Below are 19,834 nucleotides of genomic sequence, written 5' to 3' on the forward strand. Positions count from 1 at the left end.
TTACCTTCAGGGAGTCAAAGCAGGCAATCACTCTTCCATTCTCCACCTGGCAGCTCTTGGGGGGGTGAGCAAATTTGCACTCCTCGTCAGAGCGCGAGCACGTGCCCCTCTGGAACTGCCTGCAGACCTCCAACGTCAGCCATTTTGTGTCTCTGACGGGGGCCACGTTCAAAGCCATGATGCTCGAGCTACTGGGATTCTGTTTGTTTGTGTCAAATGATGAAATCAATCCAGGTCCCAGTGATTCCGAGACTACTGTTGTGAAAAACCCCACATGTGAGTCTGAAGGTAAGTGATCAATTGCTTAGGGAGGCCCAATCCAGGAAGCAGTGAGGAGAGAATTTATCGGCAAGCAGTCACTCATCAATCAATATGCCCCACTTGAAGACAGTGGGCCGCAACAGAAGCACACTCAGTGTCATCTCTGGCGGTAAACGTCCGAGTCTCTCGACCGATCTGCAGACACAACTGTTTTTAATAAAGTGACTTCAATATCATGGCACTCCTTGGGAGGATATTCACTTCTGACACTCGCAGCTATTGACGGTGCTGGAGAATAAGCCACCTAGACGTTCAGATCTTGGCAAGATTTCTCTTTCTTTCCACCCTTCTAAATCCTGAAATCGAGCAATTGGCAAAGTCAGACAGTTGAGGTATCTTCATCCACCGTAAGGTCAGGGCTACGTGCATTTGACGGAAGAACAATTTGAACACAACAAGAGCTCAGGCTGCAGTTTCCAGAGAAAGTGACTTCACACAGGCACTTTGAAATCATGAACCTGCAGAACACAAAGAAAACATCAACTTACACCCAGACTCAATGGAATCAACACTTTGATAAACTGTTTTAGGTCTTCTATAGAATTTGCAAAAGTGCAGTTCAGAACTTTGAGGTTTAAGGCTAGTGAGGAAAGTTATGCATTAAAGAGGGAGAGAGAGAGAGAGAGAGAGAGAGAGAGAGAGAGAGAGAGAGAACAAAACTGCAGCCGTATTGCAGAAATCTAGGCAGCAGTCCAGAAGTTAGGAATGACTCAAACACATGAGTGTGGCAGACACAATAATTAAGCATTCTGAAACAATCCCATCTAATGTGCTTCATCGCCAAAACAATGTATTAGAACCGTAGCTTCAGATTAATTTCACATTTAGGTCATTGATCTTACTGTTGGAAATGCTATGAACAATTATTCGGGATGTGTCTTCCTATGTAATAAGGGTACTGTCATTTTGGGTGCAGTGTGGGCTCCTTATTCTTTATATTTTTTCTAGTTTACAGAGATTTGAACTTAGAAATGGATAGGGAGAAGCTTCCCAATATTTTTTAGGTCTCTTATACTTTCTCTCTACTGTTATTACTTGCTTAATGTTAGTATTCCCCTCTCTGCAGTAAGCACTCAGATGGTAAGGACTATTTATATTTGTCATTTCTGTGTCCCTAGTGCCTTAGTTCATGGCTATTAGTTCCTGAAAAAATATTTACTGACCGATTTAACTGGTGACTGGCTCACTGACCAGAGGAATGAATGCAAGTTCGTTTTAGTTTTAGTTCAGTTTAGTTTTTAATGGACTCACAATCTCCATTCTGTGGAATGCTGGAGTTAAATCATATACCTACAACAAAAATATAACTAGAAAATTCATATTTCTAAAATTATATTTCATTTCTTTTAATGTTTTCAAGGATTATGAAGTAGTTAAAATGTTAAAAATTTAACATCGTTGGGTCCAGGAGGAATAAAGGACTATATACTAGAAGCTGATCATTTTCAGATATTGTATATGCTGCCAGCTACCTTAGACACATGGCCTTGATGTCCTTTTAAAAATTTCTTTAAGTAAGAACTTAATGGAAACTGGACGTAGAGTATTTAAAATCAGCATGTATGAGTAAGTTCAGACAGCAGTAACTTTTGAGTGATTCATAAATGTCCCCTGAGGAAAGTAGGTCCCATGATAATTAAGTTTAGTTAACTCCAGGTAAACCAGGCTGAACACGCCTCCTTGCAATAGGGCTTTTTTCGGTCTTGAACAAGTCTCCAATAGAGTAAGAGAAACAATGGTGTCTCTCAAGCTTATCTGATCGTGGAAGGTTTATTTAGCAGGACGTCTCTTGGGATGGTAGGCAATGCTGCTTCATCCCAGGACTTCATTTACTTGCTAGCAGAAGTGTGTAAATGGGTAATAACTGTATGTGCATGTAAGGAAATTGGCCACCTTGACGGCCATGACACATGCCTGACTCCAGCTGTAAAATACTTGAGGGGACAGGCAGGCTACTGCTTGTCTGTTTGGCAGCATTGTGTTCCCAGCAGCTAACATCAACTTGCTTAACTAGGCAGTTTAAGAAGATGAGTTTAATAACCAAATTTACTCTGGGTCAGGTTTCACAGACCAGCCTGAACCTGCACCTCCATTGCCTCCACCCCCATCTCTAACCCCCACGGAGAACAAAGGATGAGGGCAGCAGGGGACAAGAAAACATTCCTGCCTGTGTATTCAGTGGAGCCGAGGCACTAATAATGAGGTTTAAAATGATAGGTTGGACACATCTAGTTTATATTTGTACGATATTTGATAGAGTCCCTGAGTCCTATGGACCAGGGTCTCATGGGATTACAGGATGACAAAGATCCAGGAGAAGCTCATCCCTAAAGACAGCATGGCTTTGGTCACGGCTTTTCACGTGCAGGAAAAGAAATGGGCAAACTTGTATTTAGGCACAGATGGCAAAAGAATAATTACTCAAGTATTCCTAAAAAACCACATAGAAACGATGCTCTCAACCCAGTCCAGTGAATGGGGTAGACTTTCGCGTGTATTTTCAGGTAAGAAATAATTGTTTTCCTGGGAGAAACAGATTGCCATTTGTAGTCACTATGAAAATCCAACCAGAATTTAGACAGACTAGAAGGAGATGAACTTGCTTTATTTTTATTTTTATTTTTATTTTTATTTTTATTTTTATTTTTTTTTATGTTTATTTATTTTTGAAGGAGAGAGAGACAGAGCACGAGCCGGGGAGGGGCAGATAGAGAGGGAGCGACAGAATCCAAAGCAGCCTCCAGGCTCTGAGCTGTCAGCACAGAGCCCAACGTGGGGCTCCAACTCATGAGCCATGAGATCACGACCTGAGCCGAAGTTGGATGTTCAACCGACTAAGCCACCCCAGGTGCCCCTGAACTTGCTTTTAAAAGCAGAGGAGCCACGCTTTCTGCTGGCCAGAGTCCTGTGTAAGTCAATGATGTTCCAGAAGGAAAAGAAGGCACATCATACTATACATAAGTATATTGCTATCCTCTCACAAATCCCCTCTTCCTTCCTGCTTGTGCTTGGTTTCTATCCTAAAAGTTACAGAGCTAATGTTATCAAAGACACTGCCTCCCTTGGCCCATCACAACCTCCATCTTCTGAGATGGATATAAGCAGGCAGTTGTGGGAACAAGGAAGAGAGCACAGACTTGAATTAGGTTAAGGAAGGCCACCAAAGAAGATGGCCGATGAGGGGTAAGGATGGAGAAAACCAACTTTTGACACGGTTATCAAGGGACAAGACTAACCTCTGCTAGCACACAGACCAAAGCACATATTGGATCTGCCAGACTAGATTTCTTGGGAGGAAGGGTTGTGTTAGGGCTTCATTCTCCTGTATAGGAGCCGCTAGCTACATGTGCCTACTGACCACTTGAAATGTAGCTAGTGCCACTGAGGAACTAAATTTGAAATTTGTATTTATTCTTAACGAATGTAAATTTAACTAAAACGTTGATCCTCACTTTAGTTCCTGGAAACCTTTCAGGTGGGCTTGGACTGACCTGAGTACATAAATCTACTTTTCAGTTGTAAATTCTGTGAAATCTAAATACAGATCAAGAATGTCCAATGAGTTCAGCTCCTAATTGAGTTGTGCTTTGAGTATAAAATACATACCGATCTCAAACACTTCGTATGAAAAAAGAATGTGAAAGTATCTCATTAATATTGTTTCACATGTACTACATAGTGAGTTGACAATATTTTAAGTAACTGGTTTAAATATTATTATTTAGCTTATATTAAGATTAAGCTCACTTGCTTCTTTTTAGCCCCTCCAAAATTCAGAGCTACATGTACCTCTCATTATATTTCTACTGATGGCAATGTCTTACTGGCTTTTGCATTTTGTTTTCTTTCAGCCAACACAGAACATTCTGGAATGGTGGAAAGTACCTTGTCCTAAGAGCCAGCGTCAAGCCTTTGTTTTGCCAAGGTTCCTTCATGTGACCTTGAGTAAGTCAATTTCTCTAAAATGTTGATAATAGTTCCTACCTACATTACATGATTGATGCCATGAAGGACAGATTATAGAGGGAACAAAGAATACTTTGTAAGCAGTAAAGTGCTGTCCCAATGCAAGGCAATGAAAGGAGGAGCTACTCTATAAATATTTATTGAATAAATCCACTTTCAGGCTTCCTCTCTCTCTTCAGTCATTCTACATCAATGGCCAGGCTTATGCCTTGTGCGTATCTGCTCCAGCTACAGAAGCTGAGAGCAGGGCGGTGCCTTAGAGATCAAAGGGACCGACAGAACTGTGTACTCAGGGCACTTATCCGGAGCATCCCTCGGTTCTCAAACTGATTTATTTTGCAGCCGGAAGGAACCCACAGAGAAGTTGCCCCAAGTACAAATCCCACAGCGTTCTTCTTACAAAGGCCTGACGCTTGCTTTCTTCCCTCAGTTGCTACTAAACCCAGAAGTGAATCAAACACTTTTAGGGCCCAGGCATTGACCCTGGGTGTGATGCCTAGTCCAAATATGTGGGGAGCACTGCTGGGGTGCCTACTACATTCGAGGGCTTGCTGGAAATGCAGCGACAGATGCCATTCTCCAGTGCTCTGGGTGAGCGGGGAGGAACCTGTGGCATTTTCTAGTTCATCTACCCAGAGGGGCCCCTGGGAAAATGTGTCTGAGTGGAGAGGGCACCCTTTTCTCATTCTCAGAAAGGTCCTATATATGCTGCCATTGGCCCTGCTTATATGCAAGACGTTTCTGGGTTGCCCTAAGAAGCATCGGTTTCTCCCAATGCTTCGCTTATGCTTCTATTTTTCCACCTTTTTTTGTTTGTTTGTTTGTTTTTTGACTTGTGCTTCAGTTTTATTTCCAACATCACAATCCATGCCATCCCAGTTAGCTCCTTCCGGTGCAGAACCCAGGCAGAATTCAAAAGTAATTGTTCCCAGTTCTTTCTCTGGCCTTGTTCCTTCTTTGGCATTCCTTTCCTTGTCCTCCTCAGGCATTCAGCGGCCTCGTGTTCTCTCCCCCTTCTGGCTTTCTAAGCCCCTCACAGAGGAGGAGATAGATGCCCTTGCCCTTGAAGGCTCAGCTGAGCACTGATCTGGCAGGCCCTCACTGCCCTGTACCCTGAAGTGCTGTTCCTGCTGACCTGCTTCACCCCCTCTGGTGACCTCTGGATAGCCCACTTTCTGATAGTGCCTGGTGATGATTGTTAAGTATCACCTCCTAATTCTCCAGAACTTACACATTGACTTCTCCACCCGCCTGCCCCCAGCTCAAGGTTTCGCCCTGTGTATGTAATAGACTTTGCCTATTATTTTCAAATCCTCAGTGCTCAGTTACGTGCCTGGTATCAAGAATACACTCAACAAATGTTTGCCAAACGAACTCCTGATCCTCCTCCAAGGAACTTTTGCGTTTTAATGTGGACCGAAGGCTAACCTAAAGGAATAAGGCTCTGAATAGGGAATTTCAGTATTATCCTGGAGGAAAATTCCAGCAGATGCCACTGGCTTACCTCGTTGCTGCCAAGAAGGCCCTGGTGACAGGGAGGATCTGCCCCCAGGGCAAATTATTTGATCTTCAAACCCCAGCATCATTAGCCCAGCGATTTGCAGATTTGCAAAGTGTAATACCTGGGCCAGCATGGCAGCAGCCTCTGGGAGCTTGTTAGGATGCAGATTCTCAGGCCCTGCCCAGAGGTACTGAATCAGAAAGTCCGGGGGTGGGGCCCAGCAAGCTCTCGGGGTAACTCTGGGGCACGCTCAAGTTTGGGAACTGCTGTAGTACGCATTTCTTGTTGCCCCCCCCCCCCCCCCACCCCATGTGCTGCGGGAACAAAGATGTCTGCCCTGAGTTGATCACAGGGTCTCGGGGTCACTGATTCCCCCAGAAATAATTGCAGGAGGGCTGGCTGGGGGCTTCTTCCAGTGGCTGTTTCTGATCGATGAAAACAAAACACAACTACACAGAAAACATCTGAGAGATCTGTTCTCGACAAGACTTCATTCTATGAGAATTACAAGAATAAATGAACTCGTAGCCTGTAGGTTTGGTTCAGGATGAAGCAGGCCTTTGGTCCAGGTGAGTGGGGCTTTGTTGCTAGGACCCTTGCCTGAGGGAGGACTGCCTCAGAGGGCTGGTGGCCCTTAGTGACCAGCAGCTCAGTCCTTTGCCCCTTCCTGCTAGAGCTCTTTACAGAAGGGCTGATGTGTAGCACCCGGGTATAACGAGGGTGGAGGTTCACCACTGGACGCATCTTCAAAGGAAAAGCAAGATTGAAGTTCAAGGGTAAAGAAACGCTGTAGTATTTCCTGAAACACCAAAGGACTCGCTGTGCAACTCTACAAAACAATCTCAGGCTATTTTTAGGGGTTTCACTTACATGACACTTCATTTTTCAAAATATATTTAAAACCCTCCTAGGTGTTGGATTTTCAGAAAGCTGTGACTTCTGACTATAGAACACTGAGCCGCGCAAGTTCCCTTGCAGCTGTTCAATGATGCGGCAGGCCAGTCTGGAAAGCGCGGCCTCCAAGCCAGGCCACCTCCCTTCGTTCCACACCTCTCAGCAGCCAGACAAGCCCGGGCCGGGGACCCCAGGTGTCCTCGCCCTGCTGACGCTTTGTAGCCAGTTTGTACATTTCTGAAGGGAAAAACATCAGTCATGTCGGATCGTGAGGCTGAGACTGATCAAAATGTAAGACCGCCTCAAGGAAAATAGTTGTGCGGCACGCGGCTCCCTCGCTCACTTTTTGGTCAGCTGTGGCATTTAGCCGTCTGCCAGACACCGGCCTCCTAGCGAGCTGATCAAAGGGTCCTTGCAAAACAAACCGATTTCTGAGTCAGACAGTCAAGGACTCATTATCCATTAAGTAATTTATGGGATGCCTTTAATTTTATTTTCCATAAGTCTAATTACAATAAAGAAACGATGCCTCCTTGAGTTTCCTAATTTCTCATTTTGAGATTCTCTGGGTTTCCTCTTTTCAATTTTTAAATTCTCCGAATATATTTTTAAAGAATGATTTCTCCTCCCTGAGAGTCGCTTGATGTCTGAGCATCCCTACTTCTATTTCTGGAGCCTGATTTAAAATAGCTCTCAGTATGCTCTCGCCCCTGATCAATGGCTGGCCTCAGCCCGCACCTATCAGATGCAGATGCCTGGGCAGGAGAGGAATCTCGAGATGCTGCTGGCTGGCGTGCTGGGCTGAGAGCCACTTGACCTCCGGGAGAGGGTGTAATCCTGCCCTGTAATCACAGCCACTGAGAAGAGGTCCCTCACTGGGGCCTTCCCACAGGAAGCCCTATGCACCAATAAAAATACAGAAACTAGAGAGGCCCCACTGCCAAACGAATAAAGGACCTAGTTGACTTTGTGAAGAAAAGGTTTGTAAAGGGAGCAGCAGAAGTGACAGTCCTTAAGAACATGTTTCTTTATAGAACCTTGAAACTGGTTTCTTTATAATTTACTGGAAACGTAAGTTAAATGGCATTTTGAGACTTCTGCGTGGTTTCGGATGGAGAATCAGTTTTTCTACACGGGGTTCTAGTTGCCCCTCTCTCCTGAATAGCTGCGTAACGTCTTGAGTTACGCTCTCTGAGTGTCAGTTTCCTGTTTGGAATCAAGGGGTTGAAAATACCAAAGCCATAAATATATGTCCTGCAACCAACATAGACGTAGTAGTATATTGTAAGTCCTCTCTATACAGCATTATCAACATTAGATACAACATCTATATGCTTTACATCTATGTGCATGTACACACACACACACACACACACACACACACACAACAGGTGGAGATAAACTTCCACTCACTAAAAGTTATACATTTCTGTAAAGTAAATGAAGTTTGAGTAACAGAAACTAGAAAGGTCCTTGCTATGAAGTTGGTACACACTATGAAATCCTTCCCAGAAATTAGTGAGACAAACTTTTGATGGATGCTCTTCTAAGACGAATTCCAAACACACATTCATTCTAAGCAGAGAAAGAACCGAGGCTAACAATGATGCCTCCATTTTATATGGTACTTTGTTCTTTTGAACACACTTTTAAATACACTTCAATAAGAAAAACAAAACACTGGCCACCCAAGGTCACAAGGGCGGGTCTGCTGAGCCAGTGTTCATGACAACAGTAATAAAAGGAGAAATTCCCAGCTACAATTTTTCTATTGTATCTTAAAATACAAGCGAAAGATTCATAAAATCCAGGTCGCATTTTAACACATGAAAATTTCCAGTCCATTTTCACTGCAGTTTCCAGGAATGGGCAGAGAAAGAAATCTCATCTTTAATTAGAAGAGGAGAAATTTCTAAATATAATCCTGAAACTACAGTCAGATGTAATATATTCAACACACATTTGTATTCAAATTATGTTTTTTTCACTGTGTCTGTGTTTTCTATCTAAACATTTATAATTCAGTTAGGAGACGCTCTTATTAGAATAAACGCAATTGTATTAGATACCATTTAAGGCTGACCACACTTACCGGTTTCCTGGACCCAGTGGCTGCTGTCAGAAAAAAATGATTACTGAGCGGCAGGCTGCAATCTAGCCCCTGAATTCCCAGAGAAGTCTTTGCCAGAACCTTCCATTTCCTTCCCTGGCCACCGCCCCTGGTGGACAGGACTGCTTTTCAGCTGACCTTTTTCCTTTTCTCTCTCTCTCTCTCTCTCTCTCTCCATTATCACCAGCCAACTGGCTATTTCATCTGCCCGCACGCTTACAAATGCCTAGACCCCCTTTTGCGACAAAAGTTTTGCAGCATAACTTTCATTATCACCGAACAAAAATAATCAATAGTGCGGCCAACAAGCATATGTTACCATACTGGAGTAGAAGCTTTCAAAGGAAGTAATTGTTAATAAAATGAATAATGTGTGTTTTGAAATTTCAGTGCTTAGGTACATACATATATGCTACCAGATAGAATGAGGAGGTCAGAGGCTCACACCTGTATGCATGTAGCATTATTTTCAGTGTGACAGGCACAAATGCAGACTGACAGAGGTGTGACAAGTGATGTGTCTTTTCAAAATGTCAAAAAATTCCCGTTACAGCTCCTAACAAGTTAAAGAACAATGTTGCCTCAATTTACACAGGTGTTATGTTCTTAACAAATTCAGCTGTATTAAGATGGTCTAAAAGTAAAAAATAAATCAATTAAAACCACACTTTGTACAAAAAAATACACTTAAGATCTTGACCAAGATCACTATGAACAGGATTTTTATCTATGTGAATGTTCAGCAGGACACTCAAAGGTCATGAGCTACAGGCCGGTTCTTCGCTCTGAGGGAGTCACAGATAGACATCACAAGATGGCAAAATCCTTCACTCCTGCCCACTACATTTTTAAAAATATTTTTTTAATATTTATTTATTGTGGGGAGAGTGCAAGCAGGGGAGGGGCAGAAGAGGGAGACAGAGGACCCGAAGCCAGCTCTATGCTGACAGCAGCGAGCCCGATGTGGGGCTCAAACCCACAAACTGCGAGATCATGACCTGAGCCAAAATCGGACGCTCAACCGACGGGGCCACCCAGGCGCCCCAGATTTTAGAGATGCTCCCTAGTCCTTTGGACAATGGGAAAAAATGTTCCCTTAAATCCCCAAAGAAATGTTTCCTTTCTTTACAGCGCGGTCCTATCCGCACTGAGAATGGTGTTGTAGGGTCTTAAGCTGTCTAAATCTGACGAAGGTGACTCAGGTATAAAATATGAGGGTCACTAGTATGGTAAATTTGGGGGGGCACTGGAGGAACCCAGCTAAGACCCCAGCTAGAGGAAGCTCTCTCTGATAGCATCACCCAGGATGCATTAGAATGAGAAGGTCTCACAGGTGGTAACACTGGATGTTGATTATAGCAATGGTCCAGAGAAAAGGGATAATTGAGGCCCCAAATTACATTGCAGTAGTGAGAAGGAAGAGGAGGAGGGTGTGGCTGGGGTGAATTCACTAGAAGTGGACCAGCTTTGGGAATATAGACAGCAAGGGAGAGATCAAAGAGGACTTCAAAAGTTGGATCCTGTGTGGACACTGACGCTCTGCCCAGGAGGAAGGATGTCGGGAAGTGGAAGCCAATTGGAAATAGGGGCATTGAAGTTGAAGAGAGGGGACAGAGAGAGTGAGTGAGAGAGAGAGAGAAAGAGAGAGAGATTCATACCTGTATCTACATCTGTGTCTATATCCAGGGGAGAAATGAGAAAGCCTTGAACAGAGTCAAGGACAGCCTGTTCAGTTACTTAGAGGTGATGGAAAGAAGAGGAACAAGCGAAACCATAGACCAAGAATGACGAGAGACACGAGATCCTCTGAATAGTGCAGGGTCAAGGGTGTGTGGGGAGAGTTTCAGAGCTCCAAGATGGAGGGAGTAGCCAGAAGAGTCCACTGCCTCCAGGAGACCATGGGCATGTGCATGGTTTGGGGTGGCCAGACATCCTAACGAGGCTGTCACTGCTGACTTTCCAGATGGCAGTTTCCCTGGCTCACAGCTGTGGGGGGAGGGGTCAGGACAGCTGGAAAATGAAGCCCTCGGTGCCTGGAGCTCTTCGGAGTATTTGGTGCTGCAAGAACACCATGTAGCAACAGGGGAGGCTTTGAACTGTCTTTGCTTTGCAGTCAGCTGGGCGCTGATTACCTGCGTGCTCCCAGGGCAGGTGACCCTTTGTGAGCCTGGAATGTGTTCGCAGAAGCGGAAGGAGGGACCAAGTGAAGCACCCAGGAGAGCGGGAGAGAGCCTGCTTCTCCTGTCTCACTTCCAGCCTCTCGTTTCTTTCCTGAGCGGAAGGAGGGAAACACAACAGCAGCTTGGGAAAAGATGGCAGACTGAGGTGCGGGCTCGAGAGCCGGAACTGTGGCCCAAAGGAGGGGGAGGGATGAGGCCACCAGCTCCAGTGGAGGCCCAGCCTTGGCGAGAGAGAAGATGCTCCTTTCTCAGATGCAGGGCTGAAAGAAGGTGGGGAGTGAAAGAGACAGCCGGGTTTTCGGTTGGAGAGCAGGAAAGTGACATGGGGCAGCTTCTGTGTTGTGGCCCCTGCCCTCTGGGTCAGTAAGAGATGTTCGACCTGCTGGGACAGGCAGGTGTGGGGCTGGGCCCCCACCAAGAGCTCCTGAAGCTTCCGAAGGCCCTTGCGGGCAGCTGCAGCAGGGACAAGAGATAAAGCCAGAGAATGTCAAGTGGCCCAGAAGGCACAACCTCCACGCGATAGCATGAGCTTGCTCTGAGCTGAAAGTTTGGTTTCGTCGCTTTCTCCATCTGCCCTTGGCATTTGAGAGCAGGGGCGGCGAAGGGATGCTGTCAATTTCAAAAGTCAAGGCCTCAGAGACGGGGCAGTTTAAAGCAACAAAAAGACCTGGGTTATAACAAGAGCACACACGAACGTGATGGGAGTTGAGGACGTGGGGGACCAGGCTGTTCTCTCCCTGTGGAAACTGGATACGCCATCAGGAGAGCGTATCATAAAGTATCTCGGTGTGTGTGTGTGTGTGTGTGTGCGCGGGTGGGTGTGAGTGATGTCAGAAGCCGGCGTGGCCGGTACCCCCACCATGAGGGGCCGGATCAGATCACATGTGCTCTGGAAATGAAGAGCCAGTGGCTTCCCTTAGATCAGCACAGAAGGGGCCATGAGCAGCACGTGTCTCAAAGAGAAGAAAAAGGCAGGGGCTGGAGCCAGTCTGCGTGCAGGGCAGACAGATAAATTCCTGGGACATCTTTAGTGGCGAGATAAGACCCAGGTACTGGCTTAAAACAAACATTTGTTGAGAACCTTTTGCCAGCATGTTTTTGAGGTGAAAGGTTAATAAAGAGGAGGGAGATCAAAGCGTTTATGCCTGGTGGCCAGTGTTAGCTGGAGGAGGAGGGGGGAGAAGGAGGAGGGGAGGAGGGGAGGAGGGGAGAGGCTAGCATACCTGCGGCTGGTGAATGTGGAGGGGGTGGGGAACAGACTAGAACTGCAATGCAGGCAAAATCCACCAGGCCTCTGTTTGGCCGTCCTTTCCCCGGGGTGACGGCTCTAAGCCCACCAGACAGGGACGACTCCCCAGAGTTGTGCCCTTTCTCTGTCTCTGCCACCGCTTCCTCCCCCCTCCTCCCTCTCTCTGAAGGCAGCCCACATCTGACCCATTAGAAAGTTCCCCTGGCTCCGCCTTTCCAACAGATCCCGAATCCAGCCCCTTCTCACCACCCACGTGGCTGCCATCATCTGGATTAATGTCACAGGTCCAACCAGTGTCCTCTGCGGCTCCCCATGCCCCGCTGCAGCCCCTCCAACACATAATTCTGGGAAAGCCTTTGAAAATGGAACCAGATCATGTCATTTCTCTGCTCAGGAACTTCCAGTGGCTCCCCACCTCGAGTGTCAAAGCCAAGAGACTTATAATAGCCCGTCATGACCAGCCTCACACCTTCCCTGACCTTCCCTTCACTCCCCCTCAGCCACCCTTGCCTTTGGCCGGTCCTTGAGCTGTCAACTGTCGGCCTGCCTCGGGACTCTGGCCTCGCTGTTCCTTCTGCTGAGAATGCGCCTCTCCCAGAGAGTCATACGGCCCAGGTGTCAGCCTATGGGGAGGGGAGGTCTTTCCTGATGTAATATTGTATCAGTCTTCCTTCCTCACTCGGGGTCACCCTGCTTTATTTCCCTCCAAAGTCCTCATCATGATTGGAAACTCACACACGTAGTTACTGATGTTTTCGTTTTTCTCCGCCAACCAGAATATAACATCTATAAGGGCAGGGTCTGTCTTATCCCTGACAGCTAACGCGACACGGAAACTTTTAAGACATAGTAAGCACTCAGTGGATGTTTGCTGAATGAGTGTGCGGATGAATGGACACATAAATCAATGAATATACTACACAGCTCATAGCTTGTGCCTTAAGGCTTGTTTGGTTCCATCCTCATGATGTGATTTGAAATATTTCTCGTCCATTGTTGTTCTTGCCACTATGTCGGTTCTCTGGGGCTCCAACTTCTTTCTTAGTGTCAAACTGGAGAGGGTGCAACAATATTTTAAGGCCACTTCTGCCCTGAAAGTTCTGTGATTGTACAGTGATTGGCAAGGCTGAGTTAAGGAGAAATGTATTTTTAGGAACTCTTCTGGAAATCTTATCAGCTCGGCTGGGTTTGGCCTAGATTTGTTAGCAGGCTGTTTGAGCTGTGAGATCTAACAGGAGCAACTGTACCGGGGAGGGGGGAGCATTTGGGGAGTCCATTGTGTTCCTGCTCCAGAGTCCAGATCCAAGGGGGCACCCAGGGAGGGTGCAGAGGTGACAGGGTTTTGCATTCAGCACGAGGACAGAGCAGGTGTTGAAAACTTAGGCTCCAGTCTGCAAAAAGGACACAGATCTAGGGGCGCCTGGGTGCTTCAGTGGGTTGAGCGTCCGACTTCAGCTCAGGTCATGATCTCGCAGTTTGTGAGTTGGAGCCCCAGGTCAGCCTCGCTGCTGTCAGTGCAGAGCCCATGTCAGATCCTCTGTCCTCCTCTCTCTCTGCCCCTCCCCTGCTCTCTCTCTCTCTCTCAAAAACAAATAAACACTAAAAGAAAAAAAGAACACATATCTAGGGGCTGTTCCCTCTGCAGAGAATGCGCCTCTCCCAGAGAGTCATGTGGCCCAGGTGTCAGCCTATGGGGAGGAGAGGTCTTTCCTGATGTAATATTGTATCAGTCCTCCCGGGGGGGGGGGGGGGGGGGGGGTAATACTTCTTTACATTTTCTCTTCTACTAGAACAGCACATAAAATGCTACTGTGCACCAAGAAGTCACCGACACCCCCAGCCCAGTCGTCACGGTATGGTGGTCTCGGGCTTTCCGGATGGGAGCAAAACTGGCTCCTGAAGGCTGTCAGCAGAAAAGTTTGCTGAAGCTGGCTGTGAGTAAGTTCTTTGATAAGACTGGGCCCCAAGCGGCCCCATCCCTGGCCCTGGTATTCTTAGCAAGTGAATGCCCAAGTTTTGAGCCACATGGACCTTCAACACAGTGGACTGGGGGTTTGACCTATCTCTGGAGGCGGACCAGAGAAACCAAGTCTTCCTCTGCCCTTGTCCCCTGAGGCCATAGCCAGGTCCCCTTCTTCTGGAGGTTTGTAATCCAGCTGTGAAATACACCCCAGAGAGGTTCTGATAGGAAGAACCTTCTAGTTCTGCAACCTCTGTTGACGTCCAACCCCACTCCACTGACTTCGTAGAATACAATCATTCTGGCATGGAACCAGATATGGGGGATGTGGATTGAACAGCCCAAAGGTTCAGAAGACCCCAGAAGGAAAGATACCCCCAGGGTCAGACATCCAGGTGATGGTATTTCATTAATATTTAACAAAATAAAAATTTCTCTACAGAGCACCATTTGACTTAAGCAGAAAAGTACAGAACCCAGAAATGCAGCATCAGGAAGAAGTCAATCTATGAAAGGAGGATTTTTATTTTGATGTCATTTCACTCACCCTAGAAGTTAAAAAAAAAAAATCAATTTCCTGCCATAGTTTTTAGAATGGTTGTGGACAAGGAGTGACTCAAGCCCCAAGTATAAAGCAGGCTACACAAATGAGTCTGAGTCAAAGATTCCTCTTATCTTTCAGGAAATTGAACTAACTGCTAGAATTGAAATCAACAACAAATATTTACTGCACTTGAAACCCGGAGCTCTAATAAAAAAAAAAAAAAAAAAAAAAAAAAAAAAAGGACAAACCTGGCAACAAAGTGCATATTCTATTCTATCAAAACTTAGCGCGCTCTGATGTAACCCAGGCGGGCATTATTAGGTCACACGATGCTAATCGCTGGAGGCTGGTAGCACCACAGGACCTGTCAGACCCAGGTCCCCTCCTCCACAACCCCCTCCCCAAGCAGCGTCTTTTGTGGCCTCTCCGCCCAGATGGGGCACTCCTCCCAGGCTAATCACTGCTCGCTCAGCCTCTCTGCTGCCACCGGTTGTGGTTATTTCTAAGCGACGTCACCCGGTGCTGTGTCACCATGGCAACAGCGGGCCACCGCTCTGAGAAGTGCAACAGGGAAACTGGGGGAAAGGAAAAATAAGTCACAGGGCTGCACTGCCCCTGGTCACGGGCAACTTCTGAAGTGGCGAACGTGCTTCCCATTTTATGGAAGGGGAAACTGAGGCGCCAGTGCTCTCCCCAATTCCTGTGAAAGGAGGATCAAAATGTAAAGCCTGATGATCACAGCCTACCCATGGGGCTCTGCTCCCTTGTGACTTGGAGTTCACTGGGTCATTTCAACAAGCACCAAATGTGAAGGAAACAAACGAACGAACGGGGGTGGGGGTGCTTTGGGATTATGTAGATGAATCATGAAATCTTCAGGCATCTATTTTAATGTACTAAACACGGCTCTCTCAACTACATATTCTGCGTATTTTTCCAAATACACAATTCTTATTTAAATGTACGTAGTTTTGCTTTCCCGGGTGACTGACCCGTGGACTTCAGTCAGTTCCTTAATCTCCTCCAACAACTGCATTTCTTTCACAAACGTATCCCTTTTCCTTTAAGTGTTTTTTAAGAGGCATACTGCTGAGCTGGAAAATTAATAACCTGGCATAACCTGTGATACCACCCTCACGACAAGCTCTCAAGTTACCTGTTCATTATTTTCCAAAATGATTTTATCACCTGCGTTCCCATGTGCATACTTCGATTGCTCTCCTAATGCTGCTTTTTTCTCAAACTGGTCTGACCTCCTTCTCTAAGAGAACCAATAGCTTTGAGTCAAACCAAATCTGACAAGATAAAATGAGAGAGAGAGAGAGAGAGAGAGAGGCAAAAAGAGAGAGTCTGAACAATACCTTTTCTGGCATGCGGATCATCACATGGCTACCTCCTTATACTCTGTATACACCCCCCCCCCCCCCCGCCAAAGTTTTGTCATTAACAGTATGCTATGATCAGGCAACTCCCCTATGCAGCACTGCTTCTACATTTAAAGCATTATTTTGCTCATGAAGCCTCTTTTAAACTTGGGGTAAAATGAGAAAGAATTTTTATGATTACAATAAAGCCCTGTGTGCAGATGTAAATGATGTTTTGCTCGTTGAAATAGAATCAAAAGGACTTCTTAGGGTTTAACAAAAGTGTGTGTCTGGATGAGAAACGTATGACTCACTTACATCCGCAACTGCTAAGAATCAAGAGATACGGTTTGTACAACCACATGCCATTGAGCCGACCACTGAACTTGAAACTTCATCGCCCCAGCTACACTGTTGTTGCCGAGCCTCAAGCGGTGGACTGTCTGTGCAGGAGTCTGGACGACTGGAAGCAGAGCACCACTACAAGGCATCTCATCCCTGGGTTCTTCATGGAGCCGGGGCAGGGAGGTTGCAACATCGCTGGTGGAAATTTTGGTTAAGGCCACACAGATAACCCCTGCAGCACTTGGCAGAGATGATCCTGTCTGCACTACTTTTTCCAGTAAGAATGACTCAGCAGCAGAAAATATTTATTATGCCTGGTTACGACTTCTGCACGGTGCAAGGCACTTTCTCTAACTCCCTGTCAGCTCTGCGAACAGGCCTCCCGAGGTTCATCCAGCTTCTCAAATGGTACCTGCAATATTTTCAGACAGCCGCTAAGGATGGAGATCCCGTCCCTAAGCCAGCAGTTTTAAAGGTTCCCACTTATCTGTCTTAGGCCAATGCTTTAGGCTTTCCCAAGGTTTCCTTAGAAGGAGAAGCACTTTGGTTTTCAAGACTCAGGAAGACGATGGAGAGCTTGAAAACACATAGGTAACTGGCTCCGTCACCACACCTCCTACTAAAAAACGCACTTAGCTCACTAGATCCCAGGAAGTTTCTAGAAAGAAAGGACCATCTGCACTTCTTTTTTCCAAAGTGGAAAAGTGTAAAAAGGAAAGGCCCTCCGTCTGAAATACACTTTCCTACCCTTGGGGAGTAGCCCGATTGCCTAACTATCAGCAAACGGGCACGGCTGGCAGTTAGGAAAGCTGAGTTAGTTTTCACACGGTCACAAGGTAGGCAGGAGACTTGGGGTGAGTCACAGCCCCTCTCCAGGCCTTGGCTTACCCAGCCATGAAAAGGAGACGCTGGACCAAGCAGTGGTTGTGAGACCCGGGGGTGAGTAGCTACACAACCACAGGTAAATATATACTGTAGTATACGGAAGGATCAGTTTTACTAAAATAAAATAAAATTTAAAAGTTGGGACAAAAAGGAAAGTCAAATAACTTCAGGGGTAAGTAATTTTAAATTTTTTGTATTAGAGCAGACATACATAATGGAGTAGAAGATACCATTTAGAGACTTCAGATAAATAAGAAGCCTTCTTCTGTCAGTCCTCCTAAACCTCAGGAGACCATCTCGTCTCTCCTCTGTTTTGAGGAGGTCTCAGTGGAAACACTTGAGGGCCTCCAGGGCCCCTTTGGCCTTGGACACGCTAGGAGTCCTGTTTCTTGCCTAGTAGTGACAGGGATCTTTAGGGAGACACCTGTGGTCCGGTGGGGTTTGCCTGGTTACCCTGCAGCAGAAACACAAAGTTCATTTAAGCTAAAGGTTTCATCTGAATCACTAACCCTCCTCGGGGAAGAAAAGAGTGCTTCTCCAGATCATTCACATGCCTGAAATGATCATGGGGGTACATGGATTTAGTGTCACCTTTGGGGCTGGGAAATCTAATGTTCTCACTTCTTCACTACAACGTCAGAGACAGCCAAGGGCACCTGGGATGTTCATGCCACTGAAAAGTACATCCATTTGGTTTCAATCGTGTTTGCTCTCACTTATTAAGATCAATCTTGATTTAGGAAATCCATCAAATTAACTAGTTTTCCTAGGAGTTTGCACTATGACTGAGGATAATATGTATTTGGAATTGTAGATCATTTTATGTTCCTACAAGTATAAGAATTAAATATTAAAGGGGGGGACTAGATTTAGGGTCAAAAGAAGTTAAAACGCAATTTTTCAATCCATTTTTCAATCAAATAGATTGAAAAATAATTTTTTTAATGTTTATTTATTTTGAGAGAGAGGGTGTGCATGCATGCACGTGAGCTGAGGAGGGGCAGAGAGAGAGAGAGAGAGAGAATCCCAAGTAGGCTTCATGCTGTCAGCACAGAATCCAACAGTGGGGCTCGAACTCACGAGCCACAGGATCATGACCTGAGCTGAAATCAAGAGTCGGATGCTTAACTGACCGAGCCACTCAGGTGCCCCAAATATATTTTCAAAATAGAGACAAATGCTTTGCAGAAAGCATTTTAGAGATGAATTAGAGTAAATGCATTAGAGTAAGTTAATGACATTGGTTTTTGCTTTAAACTTTTACAACCAAAATTGTCATGAGCCCTTCCTAGAACATTGCTTACTGCCTTCCTCTTTATCATAATGTAACAAAATCTTCCATCATGCTTCAGAAATCAGTATATGTTATATTTTATTTTATTTTTAGGTGTGATCACAGTTTGTTTTTCAAAAAGAAATCATATATATTAACAAACTTGAAGATTCAGTGTTATAATATGTTAATATAAGTATCTAAATGCTTTTTACTCAACATTTGTCCATCAAAATTTTATTTGCTTGAAAAATTTTATTGGAAAACATTTCGAGAATGTAAGCTTCCAAAAAAAACTATATGATAATTTCTATAGTATTAAAATCAGTATGGTGGTGGGGCACCTGGGTGGCTCAGTTAATTAAGCATCTGACTTCGGCTCAGGTCATGATCTCGCAGTTTGTGAGTTCGAGCCTGCCGTTGGGCTCTGTGCTGACAACTCAGAGCCTGGAGCCTGCTTCGGATTCTGTGTCTCCCTCTCTCTGCCCTTCCCCTGCTCACGCTCTGTCTCTGTCTCTGTGTCTCTCAAAAATAAAAACACTTAACAAATTTTTAAAAATAAAATGAAATCAGTATGGTGTTATTATAAAAAGAAAATTTTGTGCATCACTATTTTACAAAGGGAGGATTATTAATGATTTTTTATTGTGTTTTTTTGTTTTGTTTTTGTTTTTGTTTTGTTTTTTAATGACATAGAATCCGAAGCAGGCTCCAGGCTCTGAGCTGTCAGCACAGAGCCCAACACGGGGCTCAAACCCACGAACTGTGTGATCTTGACCTGAGCTGAAGTCAGACACTTAACAAACTGAGCCACTCAGGTGCCCCTCAAAGATTTTTTTTTTTTTTTTTTGATGCATGTGCAAACCAGTAAACTTGAAACACGTTTACTTTTCCCACATTCCCCTGTATAGCTGCAGACTTTCCTCAAGTGAGAAAATAAAAGAACGGGACAGACAGGCAAAAAGAGAAGCCTTTTGATAATGAATGAACAGGATCCACAAGTGATATTTGGTTTTACTCACATGTCACAAGTGTTTGTTTTTCGGAGAATCAAGTTTTAACTCCGAAGCATATAATTAGTGTGATAAGAACTTAAGTATATAAGTATTCACTCAATATTATTTAATCAAGCCATGAACATTTTTGGGTGCAGTTATGTGAGCAGAACTATGCATCCCTAGTAAGTGTCAGCTGAGAGTCTCTAGGGTTGGGACTAGACTTTTTCATTCTTTTGCTTTGAGC

General features: G+C 45.3%; 1 protein-coding gene across 8 annotated transcripts in view; it reads right to left on the bottom strand.

Moving 5' to 3' along the window:
- MBNL2 (muscleblind like splicing regulator 2) overlaps positions 1–19,834 on the bottom strand; it is a 158,525-nt gene that overhangs the window by 108,888 nt on the left and 29,803 nt on the right. For all 8 annotated transcript variants that reach the window (XM_060636826.3, XM_060636824.3, XM_060636821.3 and 5 more), the window contains exon 2: positions 5–779. In XM_060636826.3, coding sequence (XP_060492809.1) covers positions 5–178 — 174 coding nt within the window. In that variant the 5' untranslated portion in view covers positions 179–779. The remainder of the gene's footprint in view (positions 1–4; positions 780–19,834) is intronic.

Source organism: Panthera onca, chromosome A1, assembly GCF_046562875.1.
Source record: "Panthera onca isolate mPanOnc1 chromosome A1, mPanOnc1 haplotype 2, whole genome shotgun sequence".
Classification (NCBI taxonomy): domain Eukaryota; kingdom Metazoa; phylum Chordata; class Mammalia; order Carnivora; family Felidae; genus Panthera; species Panthera onca.